Source organism: Acanthisitta chloris, unplaced genomic scaffold (assembly GCF_000695815.1).
Source record: "Acanthisitta chloris isolate BGI_N310 unplaced genomic scaffold, ASM69581v1 scaffold11302, whole genome shotgun sequence".
In the NCBI taxonomy this organism is placed as follows: domain Eukaryota; kingdom Metazoa; phylum Chordata; class Aves; order Passeriformes; family Acanthisittidae; genus Acanthisitta; species Acanthisitta chloris.
Window position 1 is genome coordinate 21,854 of NW_008658817.1, and position 21,019 is coordinate 42,872.

The 21,019-nt window shown below is 36.0% G+C and overlaps 1 protein-coding gene across 1 annotated transcript in view; it reads left to right on the top strand.

The window, feature by feature from the left end:
• Nucleotides 1-21,019, top strand: part of PDE10A (phosphodiesterase 10A) — a gene marked incomplete at its 5' end in the record, with an annotated part of 58,016 nt that overhangs the window by 19,111 nt on the left and 17,886 nt on the right. Inside the window, 9 exons of the mRNA XM_009085232.1 lie at nt 1,379-1,429; nt 3,217-3,275; nt 5,750-5,801; nt 9,361-9,503; nt 11,677-11,769; nt 12,390-12,576; nt 14,007-14,149; nt 16,164-16,247; nt 18,322-18,472. Of these exons, the coding sequence (XP_009083480.1) occupies nt 1,379-1,429; nt 3,217-3,275; nt 5,750-5,801; nt 9,361-9,503; nt 11,677-11,769; nt 12,390-12,576; nt 14,007-14,149; nt 16,164-16,247; nt 18,322-18,472 (963 nt within the window). The remainder of the gene's footprint in view (nt 1-1,378; nt 1,430-3,216; nt 3,276-5,749; nt 5,802-9,360; nt 9,504-11,676; nt 11,770-12,389; nt 12,577-14,006; nt 14,150-16,163; nt 16,248-18,321; nt 18,473-21,019) is intronic.

Genomic DNA, 21,019 nt, shown 5'->3' on the forward strand with positions numbered 1-21,019 from the left:
AACCTGAACACAGAGGTTAGGACAAAATGGGATGAGTTCTAGCCAGGTGTATTGTCTCAATAGTGGTATGAGATGCACCATGGAGCAGTTTAGCTGTACTGAACAGCAATTAATTTTGTGAAAAGGACAGAAAATATACAGGCAGGAGGCAGTAAAACTAGTCCTTCCAAAGCAGGGAAACAACAGCAGTATTTGTCAATTGTGTATTTTATCAGCAAACTAAGTAGTCTAGCATTTATTTGATGCTTATGTATGCCTATTAGTTGGGCAGTCAGTGTCACTTCATCTTGGTGTCGCAGCTTGTGTTTTTTCACCAGTAGGTAGAGGTTATGGTAGAGTACTAGATTAGTATAGTGGTGCCAGTGTCCCTGCTCAGAGAGCAAAAAACAGGCCTTCATACAAAACTAGGCTTCATGAATTCTGCTGCTTGCACCCAGTGTATATATATTTTAAGATGGTTCTATTACATTAATCAATCTACAATTCACATAGGTCTCAGAGGTGCATTATTCTGTGCAAATATGAATATTTTATGTCATATGAAATACCTTCTTTAACTGAATTCATGAATGTTCTACTTAGAAAAGACTGGCTACTAAATAAAAGTCTTTTATTAGTAAATTAAAAATATTTTAAGGTCACTTTTGGAGTGTTCTAAAGCATTCTTTTCATTTTAAGGTTTCAGAAAACCTTTGGATACCATTAACAGTTTTTATAAAATGTGTACAAAGTGTTCTGTTTAAAAATATAAAATTATAAAAATGTACCTTAGGAGGGTATGCAGAAGTTGACCTCATGTACTTCCATTCTCTGTGTTCCTGTAAAGCTCCTGTGTTTCAAGGACAAGAGATTATGCATGGTAGCACATCAGAGTTAGCTGCAGTTTACATGACATTTGTTTGAAATGTTGCCTGGAAACTGTCATACTTAAAACACTGGTCTTGAGCTAAGGGATCAGGCCTGGTTCTTCTGCCACCAAAACGTTAATGAGAGAAACATTGCCTGTTTACAGCTGGAAGCAGCTATTGCTGAAGAGCTACAGTCCCAGAAAGCTGTTACGGGATATTTTATTTCTGTGGCAGGTGCCTTTCACCAGTGTAATTTTTAAAGCCCTCAGCTTATGGGATATTTATTTTGATGTTGTACTTCTGAGCTGATGGGTTCCCAATTCTGTTTCTGAAGAGCATTAGTAAGCTCTAAAATAGAAACCATCATAAGTATACTTTCGCAAAATATCTGTCTTCCCACCCATTGTTGCTGCCCGCCTTCTAAAACTGCTCAGTTGCTTTACTTAGCAGCTAGATAGAGAAAAGAAGCATGTTACTGATATGCAGTTTTCAAGGTTTCATCAGAGCTAGTTTCTTCTCTTTTGTTGCAGGTTGCAACAGCAAATCTTGCTTGGGCTTCAGTAGCAATACATCAAGTACAAGTAAGTGTGAGTGGTTTTTCATTTTTTGATTGTGTAACCTGTCTGCCAGAACTTGATTAGTAGGACCATCGATTGTGATAAAATTTAAGTGGATGTCACTATGAAAACATTGATTCAAGACCCTTCCCTGAACCTGGGAAAAATATACTAACGTTTTTGGTGTCCATTATGCTAGTTGACCTCATTTGCAGTCATGGATCAAATGAAAAACAGTATTGTACTAAAGGAAAGATTCTTTAAAACAAGTAGATAAATAATGGTTAAAGCAGAATTATAACAACTTTGCAGGTTGTTTTTCTTGTAAGAAGGCAACTGCTAGCCTAAGTGGTTGCTTTCCTCCTGCATTGGTATTCAGTTTGAAATTATTAGGTGCTGCTAGCAAACACTATTTTAAGCCAACCTCGCTAGCTGCTTCATGGTCCTGTAACTACTGCCACTAAGGATGCTTCGTGCTGTCCCTAGTTGGGTGCCTAATGGAGCTTCACACAGTGTCAAGCTGCTCTAGCAAACCCCAGCAGCTTTTCTAATAGGTTTTGTTACTTCAGCTAGCAGAAGATGGTAACACTGAAACTAAACATGTTCTGTCAACTCTCAGAAGATGCTAAAATAGATTCTTCTGTCAACTCACCAGAAGAAGTTCGTGACTTCTTTTTTTCAAGGTGTCTTTCATACACTTGTCAAAAGACTCACAGAAAGCTTCCTGCTTTTCTTTCCTAGGCTCTAATATCTGCCACCTTGGTGTTGCAAGTCACTGACTTTGGGGTGGTCATTCACATTTAAGCAGAATTGGCTGGCATAGACTATTGTATGCTAGTAGAATGACAATTTCATGAAGTTGTAGCTTCACTACAGTGACAATGTAGTGAAGAGATGTGACTCTCCTTAACTGAGAAGTCATTCACATCTAACAAAACACAACATGAAAGTTTAGTTTAAGCTTGTCCATTGATCATTTTCATTTCTCTTCTGCTAAGCAGAAGGCTTGCCCTTCCCAGTCTTCTTTTCATGAGAAAAGTGCAATAGTTTTAATCTGGTGTTATATATTTGCATTGCACAGGTGAAAGATATTACTAGTTATGAGTGGGGTTTTGGGGATTTTTTTGGTATAAAAGGTACAAGCAGTAGAAGCTTGTTTTCTTTTTTTTTTTTTGGCCTCAGTGCTTCTTCTAGTAATATACAGATGTACAATTGTATTTTAGATACAGAGTATGCAATTAGATGAAGTAAAAGCTTTGCTTCATCTAACATTTTGCTTCTAAAAAGTAGTATGCGTACTATTTTTTGTGTTCATATTCATGCTGATTACTCCCCAAGATGAGCATTTATCATCTGCTGCTTAGCTTAGTTAAACTTGCCTGATATCAGTCTACAGTTGTGTCTACACACTACTTTGCAGCCTGGAAAAAGCAGTAAAAGTGTAGTAAGGAAGAAAGGAAACAAAATATTTGGCATTCTCAGAAGAGTTGAGGGTCTGCATAAGGAGATGCTGTTGATTCCATAACTGCATTCAGTGACAGCCTTTGAGGCAGCATGAACACATGTAGCAACCAACAGCTTTCAAGGAGTCTTAAGAAAGATTTTGCTTGCATTTGACAGTTTTAACTCAGTAGCTAGATAGTGAAGATTGGAACCCACTGCGCAAACTCAGCTTTTAATTTTACACAGTGCTGTAACATATGTATATACTAGCAGTGGTATTTTTTCCATACAGATTAGATGGGTAGGACTTCAGTTTCCATCTGACATCAGTATTCTGGAGCAAATGATTCTATGATCTGTTCTTCTAGGTGTGCCGGGGCCTGGCCAAGCAGACTGAACTGAATGACTTCTTGCTTGATGTATCGAAGTAAGTGTGATTTGCATGATAATGTCATGAGTTAATGTTGATGAGCTTTTCAAACATGGCTCTTCAATCATACCTTACAGAATTTGTTTACTCTTGTAGTCTTTTGTGTAGATCTTTTTGCCTTTTCTTTCATGTTTTCTGTCAGAGTTAAACATGGCCCTCTTTTGAGAAGTGACAAATAGTTTTGGCATCTCTTTTCATGCAGTTTTAGGAGGCTTGAAAGGACTTTATGAAAACTTAGTTAACATGCTTCAGTTTCACCTTTTAGCCCCCCCGATGTGTGTATACGCAGACATGTATGCATAAATATAGGCACTTCAGGCTGAATCCTTGAAGAATCAAGGCTGTCACATGACTATTCTTCCCCTGCATTTTGTGAAGGCTCTGTTTTCGTTTTCAAAGACTGTAACTGCATGTAGTATGTTTGCTTTTAATTTCTTGTCACAGTAAATGCAAGATGAAATTGAAGACACAGTGGGAATATGAAAGCTTGGACTTGCACATGCAAAGTCAATTTAGTGTCTTAAGTGATCTGCTGTTCATTCATCCCTTTTTTTTTTGTCACTGCTATTGGGATCTTTAAGTAGCAGAGCTAGCCAATAAGTTAAAAGACAAACTAGAGTTGTACTTTTGGCAAATCACAGTCTGGGGTGCTTAGCAGTGTTTTTTGAAACTGTTTGGTAGAAGAATTTCTAAGTGCATCAGAAAGTGCTGATGATACTGTGGAAAAATGAGATGTCTTGGATTTTTGCTGCAAACACTTCTCTGGGTCTTGATGAACAATTCTCAAACTGATGTGATTAGAGGATGTCCAAGATTCCTATGCCATTGCTCAGGAATGCAGGCAGCCGGGATGACCCCTCTGGAATGGGGAGTGAGACACCACAGGGAGGAGTCTGCCCTTGCAAGGAGGGCAAATTGGTTGTATCCAGATGTTTTTCCTAGCTTTTTTGCTCAGGGGTGACCTTTCTTACTTGTTTCAGAATGTGTCTCCTAAAAGGGATTCTTACCATTCCCTTGCCTGAGCTACCCACTTGCTGCATAGTCTTGTATCATTATGTTCCTTTCCAGAGTGCTTTCATGTTGCTGACATCTGCACCGAGCTAGTTTGCCAGAAAACTCTGGATTAATCTACCCATATTTATGGACTGGCAATTTATTCTTGGGCTGGCATAGAACTGAGATTGTTTAAAAGAACTTTGTAATTATTTTAAATTTTTAAGATGAAGATGACAATAAATACTGCAAATATTTGTTATGCCTTTCTCTAAGAAAATACTTCTCATATAGCACTATCAATTGCTAGAATTGTTTAGGTTTAACAGAAAAAGAAGGCCTGGGTTTTGAGACACAAAAATTGGATATAATTTAATAATAACTTCATGAACTTCATGTAGGTAAAGGCTTGTACTAGCAAGAAAATAATTAGTTTCCTCTCAGAAGTGGTCTGTACTTTTTCTTACACGGGAAGAGGGTTTCCTATTCAGTGAGAAAATTGTTGGCATGCAATGTCACTGGGACATGTTCTGTATCATTTTAGAAAGGGCAGGGTATGCAGTGCTCCACCTCTTCATGTCCCTGACAATGTAAGACTAGAGTATTATATATTTCCTTTCCACTAGACCCAAACAGAACTGAGCTGTATATATATTCAAGGCCATGGGACAATGTCTTTCTGTCTGCTGGGAACATTGTAATCCAAGGGTTATTAAGACTTGGCATGTGGAAGATTTAGACTTCTTTTACTAATAAGTTTGACCTTTATCTTTCAATGTTCTTGACTGTCCTTGAACAGTTACCACTTTGCTGTGAAACTGAGATTCCTGTTTTATTTTTTAAGGTACAAGATTAGTCTCTTCAACATGCTGCAACTGGGTTGATAGAGAAGGCTCATTAGGAGGTTTTTTTAATCGTTGCCTTTTTAATAGTATTAAGGGTTGGCTCATATGAGGTGAATTTAACTACAATACATAGTTTTCTTTAGTTATCAGTACATAGTATGGGTAAACCTAATGAGGTATTTTGATATTTTGAAAGCAATGTATTTTTTTATTTTAAAAATCTATTCTACTACTTTTCCTTTTTCCTTTTGCTTTTAAAATTTTCAGCATGTCAGAGGTGCCAAAGCATTTTGATATATTTTTGGTGTTACTCAGCAGGCTCCTGTTCAGTTCGTGGTAGGCAGTGTTTGGTAGTCTTTTCCTTTTTCTTTTTTTTTTTTTACAGTGAATTTCTATGTATAATAAAGAATATTCTGCAATTCTGTCACTGTAGAATAGTGGTTTAAGGGAACAGAGTTAGGATCATGTCTTAATTCCCTTGTGCTACAGCAAGTCAGTGATTTTCAAGGTGCATGGTTTGTCCTCATCTATTCTGGCTCCACTGTTCAGCCATAGTGAAACAAGAGCCCATGACACCCATTTGAGAAGTGTTTGACTAAATGCCAATGTTTACTGATTTCTCTTTCTCTGCAGAACATATTTTGATAATATAGTTGCAATAGATTCTCTACTTGAACATATAATGGTAAGTTGTCTTTTTCTCTTCTAATAGAAGTTTATTAGTTGTAGTTATTAAAGTCCTCCATTGTCCTTCCCTTAAAGTAAGACATTACATCATTGAAATACGAGAGCTGTTTGTAATGGATACATAACACAAACAGCATTAACATGTTTATATGGAAAAGGTGGCAAAGGTCAGCTTGAGTTTTCACTGTTGCAACAACTTCAGTTCAGAGCTTTCATAAGTAATGGAACATGACTGTCTCAGAACTAGATAGTTACTGTTGTGTTTCAGAGAAGGTTTGAAAATTGTAACAGAAAGGCTTCTGGTATTCTTTTTATTTAGCTTGTTGCATTGATTTCTTCTTCCTAAATTCAATTTGCTACATGCTGCAAAACACTGCTGAAGAAGTCAGTGTCTGTAGAGAGGACTAGAGGTCAAACATTACTCCTAGAGTATTTGTTCCAGTTGCTGAATGAGATGTGTAAGACATCACATTCCTTTTGGTTTGCAAAACTACACCCATACCTAAAGCAATAGTCAGTCAATGTTTTATAGAAACCACTAAAGACAAGTTATTAGTTATTTCAAGTGAAATAACTAATCAATGGACTAAAGTACAGTTCAGAGGCAGATTGTGAGTTTCAAAATCAATTTTGAATTCAGAATTATGTCCTGAAGAGTGTTTACAAATGCATGTGGACTAGTTGCTTTTAGAACATTTTGAATATTTGATAGATGAATTACGTTTTTTAGCTTGAGACACATGCAGTGTATTCTGCAGTTCTGTTTTCTAAGTGCAAACCTGAATCAGGTCTGTGATAACGTTGTTTAAATTTGCACATTTGAAAAATTACTTTCCAACAGTACTTTGATACTTGCTTCAGTCTTCAAAGTGGTATTCTTAGCTAGACTATTCAAAGACAACAAAGTTAGAATGCAAACAGCATTAAAGTAGTTTTATTTAGAAACTTGAATTAGTAATGGAAAATATTCTGCAGTGTTTGTCTTATTCTAGTTAGTACACAGTCAAGAATTCTGCACATAGGACACATTTCTGAACATTGACTTTTCCAATTTAAATGAACTGCTTAAAATAGCTTAACATTTAAAAGAACTGGTGTAACATAACATATGGCTTTGAGAACAAATATTGATATTCTTCCCTGTTCTTCTTCTATGAATAGAGATCTGGTGGAAAACACAGTTGGCAGTAAAACATGCTTACTCTTTCATCTTCTTTTTCAACACTTGGCTGCATCATGATTCTGCATTTTAACCTGTGTGAGGTTTCATACTCAGCTTCCTTTCAATCTGTAGCAGTTGTCTCTTTCTTGGGCCAATTAACTGAATTATGTGGTTTTCCATTTATTGTCATTTTATAGGAGTGTGATTTTATCATTATGTGGCTTATTCTGTGTCTCACAGTGAGAAAAGAGTGGAACTCCATTTCACCTCAGTGCTTCACTCTTTGGTGATTGTACTTATGGTTTGATTTGTTCCTACAATAATAAAGAAAAAGAAACTTTTTTTTCATTCTTTTTGGTTTTATTTTCATTAAAATCTCTCAGCAAAACTAGTGGCATAAGGGTGTTTTTGAATACAGATGCAATGAGAGGAAGCAAAAGTTCAAGTTGCCTTGCAAATTTTCTTAGCAATATGCTTGAGTAGTTACAAGCAGCTTATGCAAAAGGTGGTCCCTGACGTTCCTATATTGACAGTGCAAAACATTTTGTACTGATATTCCCCTTCAACCACGGGCCTGGATTTGAGCTAAGGGTTTTAGAGAAGTAAGACTCTCATCCCATTAACTATTTCCCTCAATTAGTACTGTTTAAGCAGTTATTTTTAAAAGCCTGAGTCATGACCAAGGTAAGTTCTTGAGTCATATGCGTTAAAACACAAAAGTTTAATTGTATAAAATCAACGTTGTGCTGTTGATTTTATAAAGAAATCTGATACAGTTTCTGAATAGTTGTAGAGAAGCATTTACTGGACTGCTTATCCTTTTTGGCATTTTCTATTCACTCTGTTTTGAACAAATGAATAAACAGTGTGAGTGGCTGAGATCTTTAGACTTCTTAATGCTCTAAGTGGGAAATATTTCACAAATGTTACCTCTTAGCTTGCAGTCTCCCTGACTTTCTGCTGCTCTGATGTAGTAAATGGACTAGAAAGCAACAGAATCTTTCAAGCCACAGATTGTGCTGGTATGGCAGGGCCCTCCAAGTTTTAAAGAGTTGGTCTGGATGGTTTCTGTGCAGTTCCCATTGCACAGCTCATATGACACAGAATAAGGCTCTCAACTAATGATTTATCATCTCATAGGGTTCTTTTTTTCTGCCAAGGTCTAACATTTGTCTATTTGCATTAATATGAGATGAAATAGTTTGTAGTTTTGCTTTTATTTTTGAGAGACAAGAGAGAAGGGGGCACGATATCACTCATATGGAAGTCGTGTGAATCCTTAAGACGTGCCACCTGCATGCATTGCACACCAAGATGTGTCAGCCTCAGCTGAATGACTAGGCAGCTATTATATACAAAGATGAGCGAGATCCACTTCAGATCATGCTTTGCCATACAGTTACTATACTTTCTGAGTAGATAAGAAACACAGGAGACCTATCTGAATTGGGTAGAGCAGGTTCTTATGCCTCCACATGGCATCTTAAATTAACACAGTGAACCTTGTTTGATTTTGGTTCACTCTTTGCTCTTGTTCTTAGAAAGTCCATTGTATGTCAGAGAAATATTTTAGTGAAGAGCTACTATGTTCCCAGGACAAGATTCTCTTCTGAGAGTCAGTGCTCCTGGCAGTTATTTTTGCTAAGATAAAACTAGGTTCAAAGTATCATAGAGACCATGCAAGTCCATTGCTGTACTGTGGTACTTTCTTGACCATGGCTGGTACCTTGTGTGCTTTGGTTAGTTCATGTACAATTACTGATTCTCAGGTTTGAGAGAACTGCAAGAACTGCGCCTGGCATCAGGAGAGAACAGCCATTTCCTCTTCTGCTGCTTAGGCCAGTCCATGACACTTCTAATCGTCCCTATTTGTTTGTTGTTTTGTATTACAGGCACTTGAGAATTTTCAAGAGCAAACACTATGCACTCTGTTATGTCTGTCTTTGCTGAATATTCAGTACCAACACATTTGCTTCTAAGATGAAGGCAAAAAGCCAAAATTGTTCTTAGATGTTGCTATTACTCATCTATTTAATATTAAGTCAAGATGAATAATATCTAAACATAGGGGGAGGAAAGGTACTATTTTGAAAAGCCTTCCTTGCTCTTGAAAAACAATGATATAGGAAAGCCTATTTTCTTTTAGCAAACATTCAAGTCTCTTAAGATATTCTTGCATTTCTCAAAGAAAAGAGCACTCTAATTCACAAAAACCACACTGAATATAAGACATTAATTTTTAATTGTATCTTAAAAGATTGCTCCTTCAAACAGGTTTTCATACTGGATAATTTCTCAAAGCTTTTATCTTCCAGGGACTTATGCTTTTATCAGATAAATGGCGAAGATAATCCAACTCATGACCGTTAACTCTAGTTTTGTTTTTTGTCTGTAGATATATGCAAAAAACCTGGTGAATGCAGATAGGTGTGCACTCTTCCAGGTTGACCACAAAAATAAGGAGCTGTATTCAGACCTTTTTGATATTGGAGAAGAAAATGACGGGAAACCTGTCTTCAAGAAGACCAAAGAAATAAGGTAAGAATAGCTAGCAGAAGAATGCAGTTTCATTGTAACTACGGATGTGCAGGCATTTTATTACCCAGTTTCTGTGCCTATCTGCAGGTACCCTGACAATACTTGTCATACTGTGATATCATTCCCACCAGGACCCGCCTCCAGAAGGTAGTACTTCTGGGAATGACATTGCAGTGCCATCGAAACAGCGTCTCTGAAGCTATAACGTCACTCCTGGAAATGCCGTCTTCCGGAGGCGGTCCTTTTGGAAATCATGTTGGGAAAAAAACAGAGGTGTTCTGAGGTAGGTAAAGGTGCAGGTAAAGGTGCACCTAATCCATAGTCTGCCAGTATGGGACTTTTTTTCCCAAGAGGGTTCCCAAGAGGAATTGAAATTTGTGCCATTCAAGCACATCCAAAGTAAGGAAACGACAATTTGTACTTCTTGTGGATGGATTGGGCAAATGTAGAATTGAATATGGACTGGTCACTGGTTTTGAAGATTTCAAGTTCAGAAATTTAGTTTTACTTTTCTCATATGAATTCAAATGATTTTCAAACTCTTAAATAATTGTGATACTGAAGTATGCTTGAAGTGGTGAATTTGAAAAGGAGTATGGCCTGGAAATGGCTACACAGGATTCTCTGTCTAAAATGTATATGTATTTCTGCTTCATATCACAAGTACATAATTTTTACACTTACACACTTTTTAATTAAAATAGCAAAACCAATGAAATAAATATAAAATTTTTCATTTTCAAAAAATCATGAATGCTTAATAGATACAGATCAAGATTTTCAAAAGGCACACAGGTTTCAAGCCTGCAGCTTCTTAGAGGCAGCGAAGTATAAGACTAAATATCATGCACTAAAATTTTGCTGAAATATTTAGCATGGATTTTATCAGAACTGCTTGCATATCCTCGTACTTTTAAAGTTCCGGGCCAATATGAGATGTGATTCATGTTTTCACTTAAAGTCCTCTAGACAAACTTACTCCTACTTACTATTGTGTGAGTGAGAATGGAAGGAGTCAAAATTGGTGCAATTTGCATACTGACAAGCAAGGAGGTGGTGTAAATCAAAGAAGTTTGCCTGCTTAAACATGCACTTTCACGCTCCTTGATAATTGTTTTTCTTGCTTATATCTTTCTGTCTTTTCTGTACCTTATTGAAATGTTCATTCTGAGTGCAAGGGTGTGAGCCATTTCACAGGTGCTATATCCTGAAAGTGAAGTGTGACTTAAATATCTGTAAGAAAGTGACACTGAGTGAGTCATCAGGAACGAGTCATAAGTTGGTGTGATGTACCTATCATAAGAAGCAACAGAAAAGCATAACTTAAAGCAGGTGTCCAAGGTGAAATCCTGACAGCTTTATCACTGTAACTTCAGTGGGGAGCAGAGTACTATCAGGGTACATTTAGACTTGAAAATGTTCCACATATGATTCTTTCTATGTATTCTATTTTTCTCCATAAATTCTCTTGTGCTTATATATCATACCTGCTTTATGTCAAAGAATTGAAAGTTACTTCTTTACAAGACAGACTTGTAGATTTTTCTGATTCAACTGAGGAATGTATTTGTTGTGCTTAACTTGTGGTGATTAAGGGATGCAGTTAGTACCATGGCAATTTTTGATTGTCATGAAACAAGTTATTCCAAAGTCTACATGGCAAACCCTATAATGTTTAGCCTTGTAACTTCCACTGGTCTTTTTCCAAAGCTTGTTTTACCAAATCCACACACGCATGCCCCACCTGAAGAGACAAGCTCCATATTTCTTTTGTTGTGTTTAAAGAAGCAATGAATATGTAAAAGAAATGATAAAATCAATCCGTTGTAAAGATAAACACAAGTCTCTGGTTCTGTACAAATGTTGTGTTTATTATAGATAACCCCCAGGGTTATTGAAGATTTAGAATTTTTGTCACTAAAATGGTCATGTTATGGCTTGTCTTGTATTAAACTATGTAGTTATATCAAATGTTTTCAGAAAATATCTATTAGTATGCGCTTTTTAATTTTACTATGTAAGTTGTTGTCTTGTAAGATTTTCCTCCTGAAAGCAAGAAAATGGCGCTGGTTGGGAACAAATATCCATTACTGTGCCCAAGACAGGCTCCACTGGAAAAATATTTTTTCAGGTAGCTCATATTGTGGCTAATACACATTTTTATTTTCTCCAGATTTTCTATAGAAAAAGGAATAGCTGGTCAAGTGGCAAGAACAGGAGAAGTCCTTAACATCCCTGATGCCTATGCAGATCCACGCTTTAACAGGTAGGATGTTGTTCATGGGAGGGGAAGATAGCTCATCAAACCTTTTACTTAAATTAACTACTTCAATTTCATATTCAGATGCATTCATGGTGCTGAGATCCTCCGATGAGGAGGCAAGCTATATGTGTTTATTTGAGTGCTTTAGCCATCAGAGATATTTTTAAGATACAAACAAAAAGTATTATTTTTATCAAATATAAATATAATTGAGAAAAATTTAGTTATTTTTCCTGTTGCAGAACTTTGTCTAGTTAGCTAGACAGTTCCTGATTTTCATTATTAGTCTCCCTGTGATCAGGTTAGTTTCAGGGGAGAAAAAACACTTTACTCACAAATACATAAGAATACCAAAATATTCTTTAACTTCATAAATAAGCTTACTGTATGATTGAGGAAATTTAATTCTTTATCTTGCAAATGAAGATTAAAGGATTAAAAAGTTCTTTCTAACTATGACACAGTAGCTGGAAGTATTTGAGGCCTTCGGAGGTAGACATGAAGGGACTAATTAGATCTACTGTTTAGTATATTGTACCTCAACATTTTTGAGAATCGAGGAAAAGATATGAATTGATAATATTAAGTCTTTTCTCTTTCTTTTCTCTTCTATGGCTCTCCAGAGAAGTAGACCTCTACACGGGCTACACAACCAGAAATATCCTGTGCATGCCTATTGTAAGCCGAGGAAGTGTAATAGGTGTTGTGCAGATGGTGAACAAAATAAGTGGAAGTGCCTTCTCTAAAACTGATGAGAACAACTTTAAAATGTTTGCAGTCTTTTGTGCTTTAGCCTTACACTGTGCTAATGTAAGTTTTATTTACAGTTTTGTAAGCTGTTAGTTATAATGGGAAAGTTAAGAGTCCTACTTAAGAATTTTGATGTTTCAGATTATTAAAATGATTCATAAGTCTGTTTCATTGAATTAACAAGGAAACAGGAATCATTGAATTCCTTGCTGAATAATTCTGTTTTAAGAGGATGATAAGGATTAATTTCATCCTTTCTGAAATAATCATACTCTGGATATATCAATTTTATGTAGCTAAACTGAGAGAGCAAGCCCTGAAGTGTGAATGATATCTGCCTGTCTTCTCTATCCATTAGAAAGTATAATTCTTATTCACTTTTATAAATTCAGATCATGATTTAACTGGGTTTGGAGATGTTATGTATTCTCTAAATTCCATATGTTTAATACTCAAAGACCAATTTATATGTTTATATGCAGTGATAGATACTCATATTTATCTATGCTTCTAGGTACGATTGGATAGGTATTTTTGTACTCAAACCCTTTATCATTTAAAAAAATTACTATCCCTGTAGGAATAGCAATTTAATGATCATTACTATACAAGTATAAAAATGCAATAAATTTAATAAAAATGCAATGCAGAACAGTATTATATTAATGGGAGGTGAGATACAATGCAATGACGGTTAAGCCAGGTGATTTACATTAAGTAATTTTACCAATTTTACCAATTTTTTCATGCTGTTGACACACTGGGGCAGCAAATTTTATTAACAGTTACTGAAAGCTGATTCATATGGGTCAAGGAAGGTAGAAAGGCCTGCATATAAATTACACTTGAGACTATACAATCACTCAGTTGTGTGAGTTCACTCTTTTTAGATGGTGAATGTTGCTATTCAGGGCATACTGCTGCCAGAGCAGTATCTTTACTAGTAAATTGCTATGTACACACTTGTTTACAAACCATGCCATGTCTGCAATAACTGTATGAACATCTCAGTAATTAACTGTACTTATTTTTCATATTGTACAGTAATGTAGGTATGATGGACATCTCACATACTTTTTACTGTGTATAGGTAGCTGTAAGTTGTACCAATTAATAGCTGAATTCATGCAGTGGCAGAAAATAGGATTTGTGCCCTGTTACCAGTTTTCCTTCTGTTAGCATTTTGCAAAGGGCTTAGCTCTAACTTCTGAACTTTGGTTCTTTTCCTTGAGAGAGCTCACACACAGTAAAAAGTCAGCTGAGCCTTAGATGTTTACTCAAGTGAGTAGATGCAGAATGATGTGAGAGAAGGCCTAGTTTTCCAAATGTACTGGAATTCATATAATCTGTCAATATTCTAATGTGTGAAATTGTGCAGCCAAAAGCACTAAATTTTTTGCAGATGTGTATTTCAATAACTGCTTGAATACGAGAAAGAATTTTTTTCCTATATTAAAATTTCACATTCATGAACAATTTCCCTTTTTCAGATGTATCACAGAATTCGTCATTCAGAGTGTATTTATCGTGTAACGATGGAGAAGTTATCCTACCATAGTGTTTGTACAGCAGAAGAGTGGCAAAACCTCATGCACTGTACACTGCCTCCACATATTTATAAAGAAATTGAGCTGTAAGTATTTTTCTCATATAGCAACAATTGCATCTCATATCAGTCTGTTAAAAAAAATCTATTTTTTTCCTATTTCTAACGGAATGTTTTGTAGGAAGAGCTTTTATTATTGAACTATCCCAAAATCATGGGGGTTTATCTCTCACTTTCTTCTACTTAGTTATACTTAATGACCTGTGAAGAAAAGTTATCCATCAAAGATATTAAATAATACCTACTCAGAATGGTAGCATTTTCCTCAGGCATGGGAACCTACAGTAGTTGCTTTAAGCATTAGATTTTATCTAGGAATTGTAGAGATGAGCTTTAATTCTGATAGTCCCAAGTGCCATCAGCTCAGAGTCATAGAGGAGGCTGAGCTTAGAATGTTAGTAGTTAGACCAAATACATGATCTCATCTCGTCTCACCTTGGACATGTTTTAGAATAAAACATAGACAGCTTTTTCCTGTGATTTTCTGGGCTGTGTGTTTTTTGGGTTTGGTTTGGAGAGGTGTGTAGTGGGTATTTGGGGGTTTTGTGAGTTTCAAGTATGTATGTATGTGCTGTGTATCTGCTTGTGCTTCTTGAAGGAAGGGAAAATGATAATTCAGGGTTATGCATCCCAGGTGCTAGAGTTTTGAGTTGCAGCGTAAATTTGGAGGAGGACTTCCCATTCAGTCTCATAGGCTTTCTCTGACATAATTCAGTTATTTTCAGCACTCCAGTATCTGCTGTGTGCTGAAGATGTACCTCTATCTGTATTTTATTGGTCAGTCCCCACTCAACACTAACAATGGGAGTCATCGCATTTTTTTAGTCACTCTTTCTGGTCCAGGACAATAAATTCTGCTCAAGTGACCAGGTGCCTAAAATCAACTATTGAGTCACAAAATCTAAGTTGCCTTTGTAAATCAAATCTCCAGAGCTCATTCGCTCTTGTTCAGCACTGAGCGTTGTAGCTGTGAGCAAGCAAAGCATGTGAGCCTGTGCTTAACATGGTCTGCTTACTTTTGAAGTTCATTACATGCTGAAGTGATTTACTTGAATACCAGAGTGTTAGGAACTTGCAGGATTACACTCTAATAGAAGCTTATTCTTCGCAATAGAATTTCTTGTGCTTTGTTAGGTGATATTATATAACCCACCTCCTCAGTAAAAATTACTTTAACTTGCAAAGATGACAGGTCTCATTCTAAATTATATTAGCATCCTTTAGTTCAAGCAATCTGAATACATTTAACCATTTTCCAAGCAATTCAGCTACCTTCAGCCCTCTTGCACCTGCTGTGCTGTTCAGTATGCCACATTTGGACAGGTGGTTAACTGGGTACTGTGGAAAGGAAATAGAAGACTTGCAGCACAGCAGGTGCAGGGAAAGGGTTAATTAATAATTGAAGGACAAACAGTTCTGCTGTGTCTAATATTAGGCCTAAATCTTGGTATCAGGAGAGGGGAGAATTCTTCAGCTAATCAAACAAAAAATGTGGTATTAAATGTTTAATTTTTTTAAGTTTTGGCTTGATTTTTATTAGTAAAATCTGAGTTTCTCTCTATTAAAATTAGAGCAAGTCTCACACAATTTTTGGCAGAAATTATTGAAAAAAAGAAGCCAGTAAATATATTATTATTATTGGTCAGTAAATTGTATTTCAGGAGTGTCTGTAAATCTTAAAGTTCATCATCTCTGAAATTTTTTTGTCTATTTCTTAATCAATGGATCCTTAAATAAAGATATATGTTTCTATGAACTAAACAAATCCAAAGGCTAACCAAAGACTCACAGTTGGACTCAATGATCATAAGGGTCTTTTCCAATCTAAATGATTCTATGATTCTATGAGCATGGTTGCATTGACCTTAGCAGAAATATATAACTTAGCGCTGCTGTAAAATATACCCTGTAAAGGCATTCTTTCTGTGTGTATTCAGAAAAAAGTGAATCCTGATGGATATATATTTCCAAGTAATTTTCATTTGTTTTTAGTAAGATTGAAAATATGTTTGTCTTTACTAAGCTGAAACTTTCTTCTTAGATACCACTTTGATATCAGTCCATATGAGGATGTCTGGCCTGCCATTTTTGTCTACATGGTTCACCAGTCCTGTGGGACAGCCTGGTATGAAGTACATGATTTATTGTTTTAATTGTGTTATTTCTGTGTTTATTTAGTAATAATTTTTGAGATAATTATTTTCGAATTCGAGGTTGATTTTCTTTGATGTTTATTTACTATGTCTGGTCTGCATAGGGCTGTAATTAGCAGGCTGGATTTCTTGTCCCAACTTCTTGGCCTTCAGTTAATAAAGTCTGGGAACAGTCAGATTAAAGAACTCATGATATCATCCAAACAGTTGTCCTTCCAATATATAGAAATATTGTTTGGTTCTGAGATGAGATTGATTTTCAGACAGAAGATGGTAAAAACATCAAAGGAACTCTTGCCAAAAAGGAGAGCAGGCCCATGAATACTGATTTTTCAAACATATAGTTGCTGAAATTAATAGAGTATATGGTAAAAATAAGCCAAGGTTAGATCTTATCTTGATAAATAAGTCAGTTATTAGCATTGTCGTATATTAATTATGGAAATGAATGATTTTCAAATGAAAGGCTCTATTTATTGTCCTTTCTCTCAGTGTCCATTACCATTGCTAAGATCAGTAGTCTCTTGGCTAATTAGGTCCCATTGCCATATGCTATAACTGTACTATCTTGTAATAACCATTGAGTTGATATTAGATATAGATGGAAGTGACTATTGTGATATTCTGAATTGTGATGTACTACTTTAAACAATAGATCTATCAGTTGTTCTAGAGCTGTCTGACTTTACAGAATTAAAAAAAGAAAACCTAAAGCTTTTTTGAAGGACAATATACCTGTCTTTATTAATGTCAGACTAAGGCTAACAATAATAATTACTTTGCTCAGTACAGAGCCATAGAAATATGTCTTTCTATCTAACTGGCTCCATGTAGTAGATGCATTTAAATATTTACATATAGGTCAGAGACATTTGGCTTTGTTTTCTCAGCCTACATGTACTGCAAAACCACAACATTAGTACCACTTTCTTGATATACCCAAGAAATTATCAAAACATGGAACTTAAAAAAAAGAAGTCAAACCCCTGTAACAGGGGGAAAATGAGAATAAAGGAAAACTCGTCTTTTTATGAGGGAAAAAGTCAATGATTTGGGACTCTGGCATATTCAGATCAATTCTGGGCTCATGTGTAGTATTTTCATTTCACCCTGAGCAGCTCAGATGAGGTACTTTAAAAAATTTTACCTGATATCTAATCTGTGCCTGAATTTCCCATCTGTAAATAAAAAGTATTTAGCTTTCGTTTCAAAGGAACATAGGTAGATAAAGACTAGCAAAGCCTGTGCCGAACTCTGGGGCTATATATGAACTCTCTCAGGGGTGTTTTCGATGAGCACATAAGCCAAACATAACAATGACTTTATTACTACTTTTTGTTATTACCTTAGTGAAAACACTCTTGTTCCTAAATTCATTTTGCTTGTCTATACTAGAAGCAAAAATATTTTACAAAATCTGTAAGAAATAATCCCATAATTGCTCTAGATTTGGGATATTTACATGTTGTCCAGCAGTTACTTAACTAAATACTGCTTGGTGAAGAGTGAAGAAACTGTGAAACATGAATTTCTGTTCTGTTTGGCCAAACTGAAAAAAAATAAATCTAAAAATATTAGAAAAAGAAAATCTTCATGTTTTCACAAGGTCACTATGGAGCATGTCTATTTCAACAGGTTTGTTTCTTCTGTCATTCACTTAGAAAAATCTGAATTTTCTGTTTTGATCACAAGTCATGTTTCCAAATTGTGCATTAGATGCAGAGTTTCACTTTTTTTCAAGTTGAATAAACAATTGAAAGATATCACACTTGAAGTTTCTGGAAGCAGAGAAGGTTATGCTATTGTGTTGACTGAGCTGAGTAGCACGACTTATGTTCCTCAAGACTGCAGATTAAACTAAGAGCATTGTCAGGTATCTGTGCTCCTCTGTCCTTGACAAACTTGAATGACTCTTGTAATTTATGAATCATCCACATTGAGAGTCAATCCTAACAAGAAGAGCAAATTAAAGAACATCTTTTCTTCCATGTTGGTTATTTTTCCTGCTCTTATTTCTTATCTCTGACCAAATGAATTTCTTTCTAGCTTTGAACTTGAAAAGCTATGCCGATTTACTATGTCTGTGAAGAAGAATTATCGCCGTGTGCCCTACCACAACTGGAAGCATGCAGTTACTGTTGCACATTGCATGTATGCCATACTACAGAACAACCAGGGGCTTTTCACTGACCTAGAGGTAAGTGACATGATGGTGTCAATTACAACACCTCATCAGAGCTATCGGCTGTTGTACATTTTCTGTGCTGGAGTTTTCTTGTCAGCTTGGGCAGAGTGTATGTAAGGGTCCCCATAGATGAATGGAGTAGAAAGCTTGAGGAAGGAGAATTACTCAGATTCCTAATCCTAGTCATGTTTTTCAGGTCTTCCCCTGAAGAAACAGTAGCAGATTTGCTATAGATCTATGTCCAGGTTTTGAGCTTCTCCCTGCTCACTTACAAACACAGTCTTTAATTATTTAATTATTTAATTTAATTATTTAACTAACTGTCAGATCTGTAGTGAGGGATCTTGAATTCTGTGAGGTCTCAGAGATCTTGAATAGGAGGACAAGGATTGCAGACATAGTTGACGTATGTAAGTAAAGGAGAAGAGCCAAACTTTAAATTGATCATTAGCTGGACAAGGTATAATAATAAAATCTAAGACTTAGAATGTTGCTACACAGTATGATGAACTGTCACTTTTTTTCTTTCTGAATTATGGTAGGTACAACTTGGAGTTCTGTCTCTTATTAATGTTACATGAAACTTCTGACTGGGAGAACCTGTTTTCAGTGGTGTATAGCTCTGCCAAATACTAGCCATTTGGGCTGTAATTTTCCAAGCTCTGGTAACTTCCTCCAGCTGATTCATTTGGAGAAATTTCAGCCAAAATTGTTTGGCTCTTTTAAAGAAACATGCTAGTAGTAATCAAGGTTTTGTTCAGTGTGTAAGAGTAAAATAAAATGTGGTGATCTTTCATTTGAAAAGGTCTAGTTTATCCTGCTGTAAAGCAGGACTTGAAAATTGACACTGAAATACATACGTGGCATTTGCCAGGTGTATGCTGAAAGTTGACAAAGCTATACAAATTTTTTTATTAAAAAAAAAAATCAGTATTCCTGTAGCAGCAAAAATCTGTGGAGTGCAGCCTTAGGGAATATGTACAGTTCCAATAACATTCAGTACTAATCAAGTAGTAAACCCCATCTTTTGGAGATTCAGACTAAGAGAGAAAGGGAAACCAAAAGACACAGCTGTTCAGAGAGATGGAAACAGCCTTTGTTCCCTGCAAACTCCAGCCAGCCTTCATCTGTTTGAGTGTCTTATTGCAGTCTATGTTCCAGCTCTTTCCAGGAATCTTTTTGATACTGGAGATGAGTCTAACAAGAATACAAGAAACTGCTGAAGGAAAGTTTGGGAAACTAGGATGAGCTTGTCTCAGGCGAGGGATGATGGCACGAACCTCAGTAGACATAGAGATGGGAAGAGAAGTATGAAACACTGTAAAGGGGACACTGATATAAAGATAAATAGATCCAGTAGTTAGCAGTCGTCAAAGAATTGGGATTCAAGCAGGGACAATGGGTACAAGGTCAAGAGCACTGTGATTACGCATTGTATAATCCTGAAGGATTGAGGAGGCAAGAATGACTTCCTGTGATGTGGAGGCTGGGACAAGCTGTTACAGCATGGCTTCAAGTGACAGATATGTGTGTTATGTTCCTAAGGGTTCTACTTCTCCTGAGGATCTGTGTGGATATGTGCTGATACATGATCTGGTTTTTTATGTGCTTTTTTGAAAATTCACTTTACAAGATAAATATTGAAAAAAACATTCAAAATGAAAGTAAATGTCTCAAAATGAGAAATACAGTTAGGGTTTCTACAACCTTATTTTGCCCATTGTGTATTTGTGGTATCTTTAGTTACGTCGTTTGCTATTTCTCTTAGTACAGTATACAGGTTGGATGGTGCTCACTTAATAGGTGGTTAATCAATATTCTTTTTCTGCTTAATTTTATAGCCTTATCCTTGTTTAGCAGACACTCATCAGAATCAACTTTAAGACAAAGCTGTTAGGTCTATAAAGACTTTTCCATGATACTCCATGCTGACAGTGACAGATTCATAAATATTAATAAATGTGTTTTCAAAGCACACCTTCTATGTGAGAACCTTTTGCAAGACCACGTATTTTGTGTGTTGGAAGAGAGATTTCAGGGATTCCATTTCTTCAGGATATTAAGGCTTAATTAAATTTAAAAAATCCATTACTATCTTTCTTTGTTTGCCACTGCCATTTTCCACCATTTGTGGCTCACATTAGTTACTTCCTAGGAAAACTTTCAACTGGAAGATTTGGTCAGTGTCTTCTTTGAGGAGCATTGCAGAAACAGGTCTAGCACCAAACTTTGGTGCAGCTGCCTTGACCAGGAGGAGATCATGCATCTTAGATGTTTCTTCTCCCTCAATAACTGTGCTTTTGATCATTTTAATCAACATGGTAAGGATTCAGTGAATGACCAGACTTTTTAAAATGCAATTTCTTCTGAAGCAGAGTCCCTCCAATAGTACGTGATTGTGTAACAATGTTTTTAAACACATCATATATAGAAGGTTTGAATTACAATTGGATCAATAATTTTAATTCAACACGTCCTCACTTTCGCGTTTCTCGGATATTTCTCCATGTGCGATTTGAAGGCACTGTAAGCAGTGCAACTTCTACAGTATTTTGGGGA